A 12,391-nucleotide genomic window follows, 5' to 3' on the forward strand; every position below is an offset into this window, starting at 1 on the left:
CATAGAAATTTTTACTCCACTGAATATCCATGCAGTTGAATGAGAAATTTCACTATGTCACAGAGAAAATTCCACTTTAGAATGGGGGACATTTTATAACGATTTCAATAAAATATTATGTTATATAGCTTTATTAGCTTGTCTTAGCTTTTTTGAATAATATAGTAATTTTTAGTATAGTTATAATACTTTTTTGATACCACCTTTCTTAGTGTACAGTACGTTTATAAGGCTCGCGTCACACTTAGGCTACCCTAAGATAAAAAAAAGTAGTAGTAAGACGTCAAATTTTGACTGCAATGTATCAATGTAAGGGTAATGGGTTATTGGACTCCAATAGCGCAATAGCCACATATTTATGAAATTTTAATATAGGCGTGTAAAATATAGCGTTTATATCAGAACCATGTCATCGAAAAGCCTATTTCTCTCGCAGATATCAAAATTAATCACCTAAAGTGAATGTACTTTGGTGATTGGCGCTCCAGATTAGTTAGAATCCCTGTAATCGCAGTCCAAGCCTTGTTTCTGACAAAAACTTACCCGATTAAAATTTTCATTGTCATTGTTGACGAGAAAAAATGAATTGTATTTCTTTACGTGGGAATCATAGAATTGTCAGTAGAACTCTACGACGTACAACTGTTGGAGTGATACAAATCTACTACCCGATAAAAATTAATTAGTCACCAGGCATGGCATATATTCTCGTGATTATATACATTCTTTAGTTGAATATTCATAAATATGAATAAACAAACAAGTTCCATGTTCTTGGTGGAATAACCCTAAAATTGACTCGTAGCAAGGACGTCGATTGTATTTTTTGATCACCCATGTAAATTTATAAGGTGTAACCTTAATACCTAACGTTAGGCACAGCCGGAAACGCGCAATTTCTGCGCTGTCAAAAAGTACTCGAAAATCACGAAAATGAAGTTAATCGGTTTGTCCGGAAAGGTGTGTGTGTGTGTGTGCGTGCGCGCGCGCGTGCGTGTGTGGGGGGGGTGCTTGCACTTGTGTGAAGCTTGAGGAAAACTAGTAGTCATATCGAAATTTATTATATAAAAGAAACATAGCGATTAGTATCGAATAGAAAGTTCGATTATATTGAATTTAATCTGAGACTTTACAGAATGTGCTCAAGTTAGTTGTCAGATTAGTCGAACTAAACTTTGACCTGTGTCGTGCGTCCCTCATGGATAGTATAATGTAAATATGTACAAGTTAACTCAATCTGCCATTAATATATACATTTATTCACTGAGGGAAAAATATAATAAAAATTACTGTACTGGAATGGTAATCTGCTACTATTTGATCGTCTAGAGACTTTTTCCTATTGGAACAAGAATTTTTACTGGTTAGAACAGTAATTTTTACTGCTTGTACAATAGAAATTACTGTCCGGAGTTGTAAAAATAAGGTTGGCCAAAGTAAAAAGTCCCTAGATGGCAGAATGACACCAGATTACCATTCCAACACAGTAATTTTTATTGTATTTTTCTCTCAGTGTTGAACACCATGTTTCGACAAACGGACAAATGCAAGCTATACTTGTATTTCTCCAGCTGCACACAAGTGTACGAAGATTAACGGAGCTTAGATTTTCCCATGTTAATTCAAATAAGAGAGTCTGAGCTCCATTAGTCTGCGTAAGAGGCGTTGATATGTTGTCTGATTGACTTGGTCAATTAACTCTCCCCTTTGTTTTTTTTTTTTTTTTTTTATATTCCTCTGAAGTTCTCCCTTAAGACTCTGCAGTAATCTTACTTGGTAGTAAGGGTTGATTTCTCTCACTTGGCGTAGCCACCTGAATTAGGTGGATAGCAAATAAATTGAAGAAATTTTTATTAATAGCTCAATAAACGTATCATAAACTATGAGTTTTAGTCAATTGTAAACTTAAATAGTTGTTATCAGTTTTTATTTTTGTTAGTATTTAACGATAAGTTGCTTATGATTAAAATAAAAATGAATAACTAGTAATCACTCATAATAATATTTACCTAATTCGGTTCTTAGTCTCAGACCTAAATTTTATTATTTCTCATCGGTTTTTATCACTCATCATCCATTATTTAATACTGGCTTTGGTTTTCGATGTAGGTCAAATCTTGGGAACTGAAAAAAAATTCGAACTGTCAATAACTGTGATTGCAAAAAACGTCGTTTTCTTGTAACTTGCATTCAAAACATGCCACAATTCTTTTCTTAATTGTGTGTTCTTTACGACAAATAAAATGCTGCTTGTATGAAAAAAATATTTTTAAAGAAATCTTTGAAGTACTGGCATTTGTTTATATTGCAAAATAGTTTTTTCATGCTAAAATAGTCAAGGAAAAAAACGTGTGTTGAAAAATATACATTAGACTGATTGCAACTTGTTCGTAAAAGCCGAAGTTACGATGTATTATACCGTATATTTATAACCATACCTGAAAGATTCACTGAAAAAAATTAATTTACAAAAAAATATGCAATATTTCTCAAATCTGGAAAATTGTCCTTATAAATTTAGTTGAAAACTATTAATTCTTAACATGATACTACAATTCATTCAGTGGATTTTGTTTTATGTAATTTAAATAATTTTGTATCGAAATAATATTTTCTATTTTTTTTGCAATTAAAATATTATTATACAACAGATTTTTTTAAATTTCTCGTTTACAAGAAATTCCATCACAAAAATATCGTTTGTGGTCGTAAAATATTTCTAGGAGTAATAAAAGCAAACATATGAGCAAAAAAACTTTTTAAGATAATTTGCTATTTTTTGCAGATAGCCTGTGTGTGTGAGAGAGAGATAATTTTTCTTTTCGATTTGCCTCTGTTACCTTTTTTGTGCACTATCATACTTTTGTATAAATCTTCTTTCTTTTTACAGCAAGTTCAGATTTTATTTTTGATGTGAAACATCTATTAGCGTGCTTGGGGGTTCGACCGACGTGATAAAGCGACCGTTGCGATGGCACGATCTCCGGTTTAACTCGGCTCGGCTTGGCTCTCTGTCTCTTTCTCCACGCGCTTACTGCCGCCCCTCTCTCGTTTGTAACGTGTTTACTACCTGTATATGTAGCTATGTAGGAGAGAATATAATAAATAAATTTTATGTATGTATTGAACATATAGAATATACATACGCACACACATATATTATATATTATATATGTGTAAAAAAAATTTTCAAGTTTGACGGATTCCGAAAATCGAACCCTAATCGTGTGGATTGGTAGTCAGGGACCTTATTGATTGTGCTACGCAGTATGCCGATCTGATCTGTATTCTTATTACTTATGGGTACCAACCGAGAAACTTCTAAATTAGAAAATTGATCCATAATACGACGTCTTTTATATTATATATATACGAGCCTGCGGATTTCAAAAGAAATGGTAACGATTATTTTTGAGTGGTCTAATAATATCAAAATTATGTAAAATTGTGTTTTGAAGTTTGTTTCGCTTATATTTTTTAACGGTTTGATATACAGAAAAAATAAAAATCATAGCGTGCAGGGCAAAAAATTTTCTATCAATAAACACTTTTCATTTTGTTTCGACTAGCGCAAAATAATCAAAAAAAATGAAAAAGGCATTTTGGCAGTACCTGTAAAAGTGTAAGTGAAATAGAGAGAGCCATTGATCGTCTGCTGTCGCGCTTGCTCTTTCTCTCCCCCTCTCTCTGTCTATCTCTCTCTATCTCTCTCTTTCTATTGTACTCATACAGGTAGGCCTTTTTCGTGACTTTTTTAAAATATTTTGCGCATGTAGAAAATGATGAATTAATATTAGAATTTGTATCATGTTTTCAGCATTTAAAAAAAATTTCTTCTCTGTGAACAGGATTATTTTAAAATATTAATATTTGACCATCATGCTAAGTTTTCCCGAGGTCTTCCAACTGTGTTTATTCAAACTCCATTTTAACCCGTCTTTAATAAAGAGCCAACGAAATTCGCGCACGTGCGCAACTACGCACAGTAAACTGCAGATTTCCAAAAAGAGCAAGAGAGACAGATAAAGCAATGCACCTGATCGTTTGTTAAACTAATGTATGTACCTATGTGTAGGTAGGTTGTATAGATATAGTTTTTGCCGTGTATTGTTGTTATTTCTTGTTCTCCTTGTTTATATGTCAATGAACAAAAAAAAAATATACACATAATTTGCTTTTTCCTAATCTATAATATTCACTGATAAAAATGCATATTTATGAATAAACTGTATTTTTAATATTAAAACATGAAATAAAGATAATTTAGACCAAAAAAATACATACTTTTCCTATCTCGCGCGTTTTTTAGAGGCTGGTGTGCGTTCGGTAGAAAAAATAGGATTCGTCACATACGCGACATTGCTCTATTGCTGCCTTATGTCTCTCAAGTCCTGTTTTGCAGGTCTCTCGGGCCGCAAAATAGCCCTGAAGACAACGGCACTCATCTGACGAAAACTTCTATTTTTATCATAGAAAATCAAATACTACCGAGTTCAATAACATATTCTTTAATTTTTCACATCTGTCAAGGGTCCCGAGACCCACACCTGTTTTTTTTTACATATTAAAATAACAACACAAGCGTCTATCCCCAGAATACCCGGGGTGCTTACCGACCAGATGATTAATTAATTAATTTTTTTTTAAATAACAAAACTAGCGCTGGTATTCAATGGCCAGTAAGCTCCCAGGGTCATTTGGTAATAGGCGCTTAGTTTATTAATAAACAATATGTCTGGTAAGCGCCCCGGGTCTTTTGAGAATAGGCATTTGTGTTGTTATTTTTTATTTAATTCATTTATAAACTGCCGAGTAAGCGCCCCAGGTCATTTGGTGATAAGCGCTTAGTTTATAAATAAACAATATGGCTGGGAAGCGCCCCAGATTATCTGGTGATAAGCGCTTCGTTTATCAATAAACAATGTGTCTGGCAAGTGCCCGAGATCATCTGGGAATAGACACTTGTGTTGTTGTTTTTTATTTCATTCATTTACAAACTAGCCAGTAAGCGCCCTAGGTCATCCGGGGATAGGCCCTTGTGTTGTTATTTTTTATTTAATTAATTAATGAACTAGCCAGTTAGCGCCTCAGGTCATTTGGTGATGAGCGCTTAGTTTATAAATAAACAACGTGGCTGGTAAGCGCCCCGGGTCCTCTGGGAATAGGCGCTTAGCTTATAAATAAACAATGTGGCTGGTAAGCGCCCCGGGTCATCTGGGAATAGACACTTGTGTTACTATTTTTTATTTAATTCATTTATAAAACTGCCTAGTTAGCGCTCCAGGTCGTTTGGTGATAAGCGCTTAGTTTATAAATAAACAATGCGGCTGGGATGCGCCCCGGGTCATCTGATGATAGGCGCTTAGTTTATAAATAAACAATGTGGCTGGTAAGCGCCCCGGGTCATCTGGGAATATACACTTGTGTTATTATTTTTTATTTAATTCTATTATAAACTGGCCAGTAAGCGCCCTGGGTCATCTGGGGATACGTGCTTAGTGTATTAAGAAACAATGTGGCTGATAAGCGCCCTGGGTCACCTGGGGATAGGTGCTTGTGTTGTTATTTTTTATTTAATTAATTAGTAAACTGGCCAGTCAGCGCCGCTAGTCATCTGGAGATAGGCGCTTGTGTTATTACTTTCTATTTAATTAATTAATAAACTGGTCGGTAAGCGCCACGGCTTATGTGGGAATTAGACTCTTAGTTTATTAATAAACAATGTGGGTAGTAAGAGCGCTGGGTTATCTGGGGATAAGAAATTTATTTATACATTTATAAGTTGAGCGTATATTTAAAGTATTCTTCGTTTTTATTGGTTTGGAGTATAGGGTTGTTTGGTTTAAGATGATTTGGGTACTTAGTTATTGAGGGAAATAACTTGGGATTCAGTTGGTTAGTTTTAGTACATTCGTAATTGCCGCTTGGTGCGCATTAATTCTGGCCGCAGGGCGTCAGTTCCGACGGCGGTACTGTGGCGGTCATGTCATTAGTTTTCTGCTGCAGTTGAGAGCATTGGTACTAATACAGTGTTTTTAACGGTCTTTAGATAGGTAGGTTTGTTTTGTGTTTCTACTGTATGCTTGAATAGTTAGATCATATAAGAGTGAGCACCTTATAATTTCACTAATTTGTCACTAATTTGTTACCCATGGAAAAAAATTGACATAGTGCTAGTTTGATATTAAGCTAGCAATACACTCTGCATATCTTTCTGCAGGGCAAACTTATAGGTACCAAAATTTGTCACTAATTTGTCGCTGAAAAAAAAACTTATTACTGATTCTGTCGAGTTATAATCATCTTCGAGGACGTTAAGCTAGCAACACACTTCAGATATAAGATAAAATACGACTTCAGACATTGAGATTCAGCTATCAGTTCAGATACAGCTTATTGAGACCTTTTCATAACCTTGTCAAGAAACTATCCCTATTTTGTCAAACTCCATACCTGTCAAGAGAAAAATCAGGATTGAGATGGCAACCTCTGCAGTGCACTTTACTAAAAAAAGACAAAAAAATTGTCAGGCTAAGGAAAAAAAAAAAAAAGAAATTTGAACGTGTCCGAAGTAAGTTTCTTACGTTCACAGCGAAAACAAGCACCTGAATTACAAAATGATTTACACAAAAAAGATGCGCTGTTTCAATTAAAAAAAAAGAACTATGTTGGGCCCTAATTAGTCAACCCATTTCTTCGCAAACCGTAAAAAACCGCCATTTTAAGCCTTATTGTCGAAGTTTAATAACATGAGTTATAGTTATTACCAAGAGTTTTAATTCATGCCGAAGGTAGGTATTCTACCTCTTATTGCTCACCTAATTTCAGTTGGATTAGATGTGAACTTTTTGCGAACCGCAGACAAAACCAAAAGCAGGCCCTTTTCCAAAATGTCTCTGTACCAATTATGGGACTTTGTAGGACCTATTTCTCAATAAATTTTCAGAACTCTATTCTAGTTTTAAATACCGTTAACTTTGAAAAATAGTGTATTATTGCGAAAAGCGGCGAACCGTTGATGGAGGCTATGCCAACTTACTCGTTGTGCGCTCTTGGTGTTTTCAGTAGAGTATCTTCGAACTAAAACGGATGTGAAAAGAAGTGATTTTTCTGTACTGGAGCATCGGAAATTCATATTTAAAAAAAATGTAGGATAGCTTTCGACAGTATTGAGTTTGCACCTGTTATCGAATCGAATTCCTAATGTTACATAAGTCGTCGTGAATAAACAATTGTGGTAGTTGCATACTTAACCTTCTTTTTTTGTTCAGCTGCCATATTTTGGTGTAGTTTTTTGAGAGTAACTTAATTAAATGTTTCATGTTCATGAAAAATGTTAACTCAATATAAAATTATATTCTTAATAACTTAATTTAAAAAAAAATAACATAGTAAAGTAGTAACATAGTAAAATGTTGAATGCTCATTTACAATGATAACTAATTCTAAAACTAATAACAAATATATAGTTACAAAAAATTTCAAACCCTTTTTCTGAAGTTTTGTATCGTATTTTGTCTCTTGAACGTAACGTGATTATATTTCACTGCAATACTATTGTTTAATATATTCAAGTGTATTGGTAATGATGACAAACTATATGGAACTATATGTTTTGTCATGACAGTTCAATCATTATTGATTTTATAGTCACAAAAATATCTATTCAAGGTAAGCCGCGAAAAGCCCGTACGAAGAGTTTACATTTTTTCACGTATAAGTGATAATTTGAGTAATGATAACTTGAATAATTTATGTTATACCAGCTACGCTAAAAAAAATTTACGAGATAAATAAATATGTACTGTAACAAGACAAAATATTGATTCTTTGCTGAGTACTTAGCTTATTAGAAATTTTTAATAATATACGCACTCGTTGTTTTTATTTTTACGTTTATTTATTAGCAAATGACTTCACTGGAATTACAATGTCAGTCTTCAACACATATAATTTTTCCAATAAAATAAGGTAGTTAATAAAATATTCAGAAAAATAATAATTCTACTTAAAGGTACTTAAACTTTAACACAATTACCAATAGAGAAAACAATGCTAATACTTGAAGTTAAACCTTAGAGCTTTACTATAAACATATGTCAGTTAGAATAGTACATAAGATAGTGCATCAGTAGCCGAGGCAGCTGAGTACTGGATCGTGAACTTTTGTACTGATCCCTCTCGAGTTCAAATCTCCGTGTAGGCAAGTTCTTTTTACATTAAGTATTTTTTTTTTTTTTCGATATTACTTAGTATCAAATTTTTTTCGATAATAGTGTTTTATTTTTATGTGTGAGCTGTATAAAAAGTACTTTTCGTTCATTCAGTTGTTGGGAGATTTTCTTAGATTTTCTTAGATCGATAGTGGAAAAGTTGCAGAACAGCACCGATTTTGATAAAACTTTTTGTAATGTATTTGTAGGCCCGTAAGGAACATTCAGCCAACTCAACCTCGTCATGGGAGGCAAAGGGCTCTACACTCAGAGAGCTATTCACAACGGAGACAAGTGATACGCAGTACGCATACAGCAGAGTACTTGAAACCACGTAAGATGGCGTGACGCCAGCTTTTGTACCGTTGCTGCCCCTCTCGTGTGCTGTGATATAGACTCCCAACGCATAGAGTAGCTGTCCTACCGTTTAGCAGTGGAGGCATGTTTTTTCAACGGTTCTGTCACTGCTATACGCCGTGACAAGTTATAACTGGGCAGCAAGGTGCTTTGTACTAAGTACAATATTTTAACCATCTGCTCTCTCAACGTTGGCGATCCTCTAAAATAGATCTATATTCTCAAAGAAAGAAAGCATTGTTATATTATAATTATACTTAATAGTATACATTTAGTCATTATTAAGTAACTTTCGTCACTATTAAATCCCTTTTATGGCCTACCAGACTATTTACATACATGAATATAGCAAATACAGTATTTACCTATGAGAAAATATGGCACAGTTTTTAGAAGTAAAGTGAACAAAAAAAAAATTACATTTTACTGTATTATGTAACATATTTGATTAATTTAACTGATTAATCAATAGGTAACTTCATTATTATTTGTATTTTATATAATCTTTTTCGTGTATTACTATTATGCACTGTTGCATAGAATGCTAAGTTAAAAAAAATTGATTTTTGAATGCTGAAGAAAATACATTTTATTGGGCTTATTTTGACAATACAATATTAAGTAGATTGTGTAGATTAAAAAAAATATCTCGCAGCAATAAATTGTACATTGTTTTTTATAAATGATTCACATAACATTTTAGATGCAAGATTACCGTAACTTATAAATTTTTGCTCGTTATCCACGGATACACTGTGCGCAAAATAATGAGTATTAAATCCGATTACAGATAAAAGAATATATTTAAAGAAAACAGTTGTATCTATAACATATATATTTTTAACTTCTCCGTACTTTGGAAAATCTGAATTAATTTCAGGAAGAATAATAGAACCTTTTTTGTATTGTATGTCATTTATAGTAATACTGTTTAAAGACAATTTTTTCTTGTTAAATGGGAAATAATTATTAATAGAATTATCTTGTAATTGCAATCATAATATTAATTCTTAATATTAATTTTGTTATTTGACGATCCCAAACATTTTTTTATTATTTGATGGTGTGATTCAAATCTTATAGTCGATAATTTTATTAAAGGACCATTTCTTTTTATTAATCTGGGATAATGCACTAAAATGTGAAATCTTGGTTTTAAATGACCGAAAAACTTAATGAACAATTTATGATGATCATTAATCAAAATTTCCAATTGTAATATTAAACTTTGCGTTATCATTGGAGCTGTTGATATGTGAACTATATCACGCAATTTTTGGTAAACTTCATAAACTGGATTGCCTTCAGGTATTATATCACCAACCAAAGTACTCAAATGTCGGGTAAAAAAGATAATTTCTGAAGCTGTCATTTTTAATTTTCGATTTTTTTGTAAGTACTCCATGCTTATAGGTGGAGGACGATTTGAAGTTTAAGAGTCTAGATTTATTGTTCGTAATTGACTATTAACGTAATTAATGGAAAAATATTTATCTTCGATTACAAACTTTAACAGAAGCTCAGACATAATACAACTGCACAATCCTTCCATAAGATCATGTAAGGGATCAACATACATATTTTTAATGACGTGAAAGTCAGATAATTTGTTAAAGGTGCAAATTTCTTTAATGCCATTTTTTTAAATTCTATTTGCCAAAATATTTTTGACGTCTATTTCGTACTGGTCTACGGTTCTTAATAAAGACTTATCTTCTTTCGTTAAAGTTTTAGATTCTTTATCCCCTGCATAACACATTCTACAGAATTTAGTTAAAGAAAATGATGACTTAAATCCGAAGATACTATTTAATCCAAGGTTGTCTCCTACAATTAATGCAGATATAAAAAATACTTTTAATTTTCGCTTTCCTGTATCAATTTCTATACCTTGATCTCTTAAGTAACTTAACTCTTCTATCAAAGGTTTAAAGATTATCTCATTTCCATATGTTTTCCTGTCCTTTGTACAAAAACCACCACATAAGATAATACTCTCCAATTTTGATGAAAAATTAGGTGGAAAACAAGGAATTGTTGCATACTCTGGTCCAACCTGATTTATACCGCTGTGCGATCCAAGAGCATTGCCTGTTTCTACATCATCATAAAAAATTACTAAGGGAAAAACTGTATCTTGTAGCCTAGCATGTTTAAAATTTTTCAAAAGATCCTTTAAGGTAAACCTTATTACCTTTTCGTTGTGGATATGGTATGTTATCAAAATTTAAAATTTGTGGCTCAACGTATAATTTTAGCTTGCTATACATGCTTAGTCGTTTGTTCTCCGTTGAAAAATCATGAAATGGATCTGAAACTTGGGCGAAAACTTTTTTAATTTCTGAAAGTGCTTCTGTACTGATTCCCTCATTCAAAGTATTATACAGATTTTTTAATTTTACTGGGTTATAAATATTTGTAATAAAATCACTAAAAGCATTAATAATAAACTGAACATCGCTTCGTGAAAAATTTAAATTTTGGTACAACGTGCATGTTAATTTTAGGATTTCTTTTTGAATATCCATATTGTAGATATGTAAAAATAATATATGCATTAATGAAAACAATATACGACTTTTTATCGCTTTCGGGCACTTACATAGTCGTTAATAAAATAATAGAAATTCTTTCATGAGATAATTTCTATGTACATTATATTTAAATATATGATCTTTTCTTATATTGGTATACGATTTTTCTAAGTGATACTAATATTTAAACCTCAAATTTTTTTAGTTCACTGCGCAATTTAATGATTTGTTGCTGGCCAACGAGTTTTCTACCACTTTCCATGTCGTACACATATTTTTGAATGAATGACCAAATGTGTTGGCATACTAGAGGATAATCTAACTTTAAAACGTAAAATGATTTATACATAAAATCAAGCGCCTCCATAGGTTTTTAAAAATCATACGCCTTGTCTAGGATCACGTGACAACATAATAAATTATCCAGTTTACCACAAAAAACAATGAACCCAGATGTTGACTTGAAAGTTTCACAGAATTTTTTGTGTTCGTTGATTAGAGGACTCAAATCGTTATGATCCTGTGAAGATTATAAGAAAACTTATTTTATATGCATATTATGTAAGAATAATGGAAATTTTTTTTGGTACTAAAACTAAAAATTTTTGTATTACCGAAGAATGCCGCACAAATGAATTCAAGACATTGAGTTTCGTGAACTTCACTAGCCTTGATCTAACGGTATATTTAATAAGACTTGGTAGTAGCTGTAATTCTAAAGCTTGTTTGTGCTCTGCAATATTTGAATGAAATTGTTAAACCGTGTAAAACTACTAAAATTTTGAAATAAATTATTTCTATGTCTTATGATAAGTATAAGTGATGCGAATACCGACCATTTGTACTTATTTTTGCGTTTTGGTTTATTACATCATTGTGGTTAAAATAATCTGGAATAACATTTAACTGCCCATTACTGACAGTAGTAGTTGATAATTTTTTTGCGATTCTGCAACTTTCGTTTCAACAAGCTTAATCAAGTTAGCACAAATGTTGTTAATTTTTTTCGACCTCAGAAGTATAAGTACATTCGTCTTTATCAGCAAGTATTTCAAAAATTTTATTAAAATCAGACGATATCTGAAATAATATTAACATAAAAACGATTTGTTAGGAGTTATAACCTGCTTAATAAATTACTGATGTTCAATGCATATTTTAAACATATTTGTACTTTAATTGGGAAGGGGAAAATCACCGTATATTTTGTTGTTAAGATACAAAATTAATTTTTGATGAATATAAACGAACGCATCTTACCAGCTTTGGAGCTAGATCACTTCTCAA

At 32.2% G+C, this 12,391-nt stretch overlaps 2 protein-coding genes across 6 annotated transcripts in view; one reads left to right on the top strand and one right to left on the bottom strand.

The window, feature by feature from the left end:
* The window catches only part of Atg9 (autophagy-related protein 9), a 363,261-nt gene that overhangs the window by 5,575 nt on the left and 345,295 nt on the right, over nucleotides 1-12,391 (top strand). The window lies entirely within an intron of this gene.
* LOC149375488 (uncharacterized) lies at nucleotides 10,213-11,098 on the bottom strand. Its single transcript, XM_089598509.1, has 2 exons — nucleotides 10,839-11,098; nucleotides 10,213-10,714 (listed from the first exon to the last, which is right to left on the bottom strand). Exons 1-2 carry the CDS (start codon nucleotides 11,096-11,098, stop codon nucleotides 10,213-10,215), a joined length of 762 nt encoding a protein of 253 aa, XP_089454635.1.

The sequence above is a fragment of the Copidosoma floridanum genome, unplaced genomic scaffold (assembly GCF_036245765.1).
Source record: "Copidosoma floridanum isolate Cflo_tuat_1 unplaced genomic scaffold, Cflo_Japanese_pri ptg000006l, whole genome shotgun sequence".
Lineage (NCBI taxonomy): Eukaryota > Metazoa > Arthropoda > Insecta > Hymenoptera > Encyrtidae > Copidosoma > Copidosoma floridanum.

Coding starts and splice junctions, on each gene's coding strand:
- LOC149375488 (XM_089598509.1), bottom strand. CDS start 11,098: ATGGATATTCAAAAAGAAATCCTAAAATTAACATGCACGTTGTACCAA. Junction 10,715..10,838: donor GAGAACAAACGACTAAGCAT/GTATAGCAAGCT, acceptor TAAACATGCTAG/GCTACAAGATACAGTTTTTC.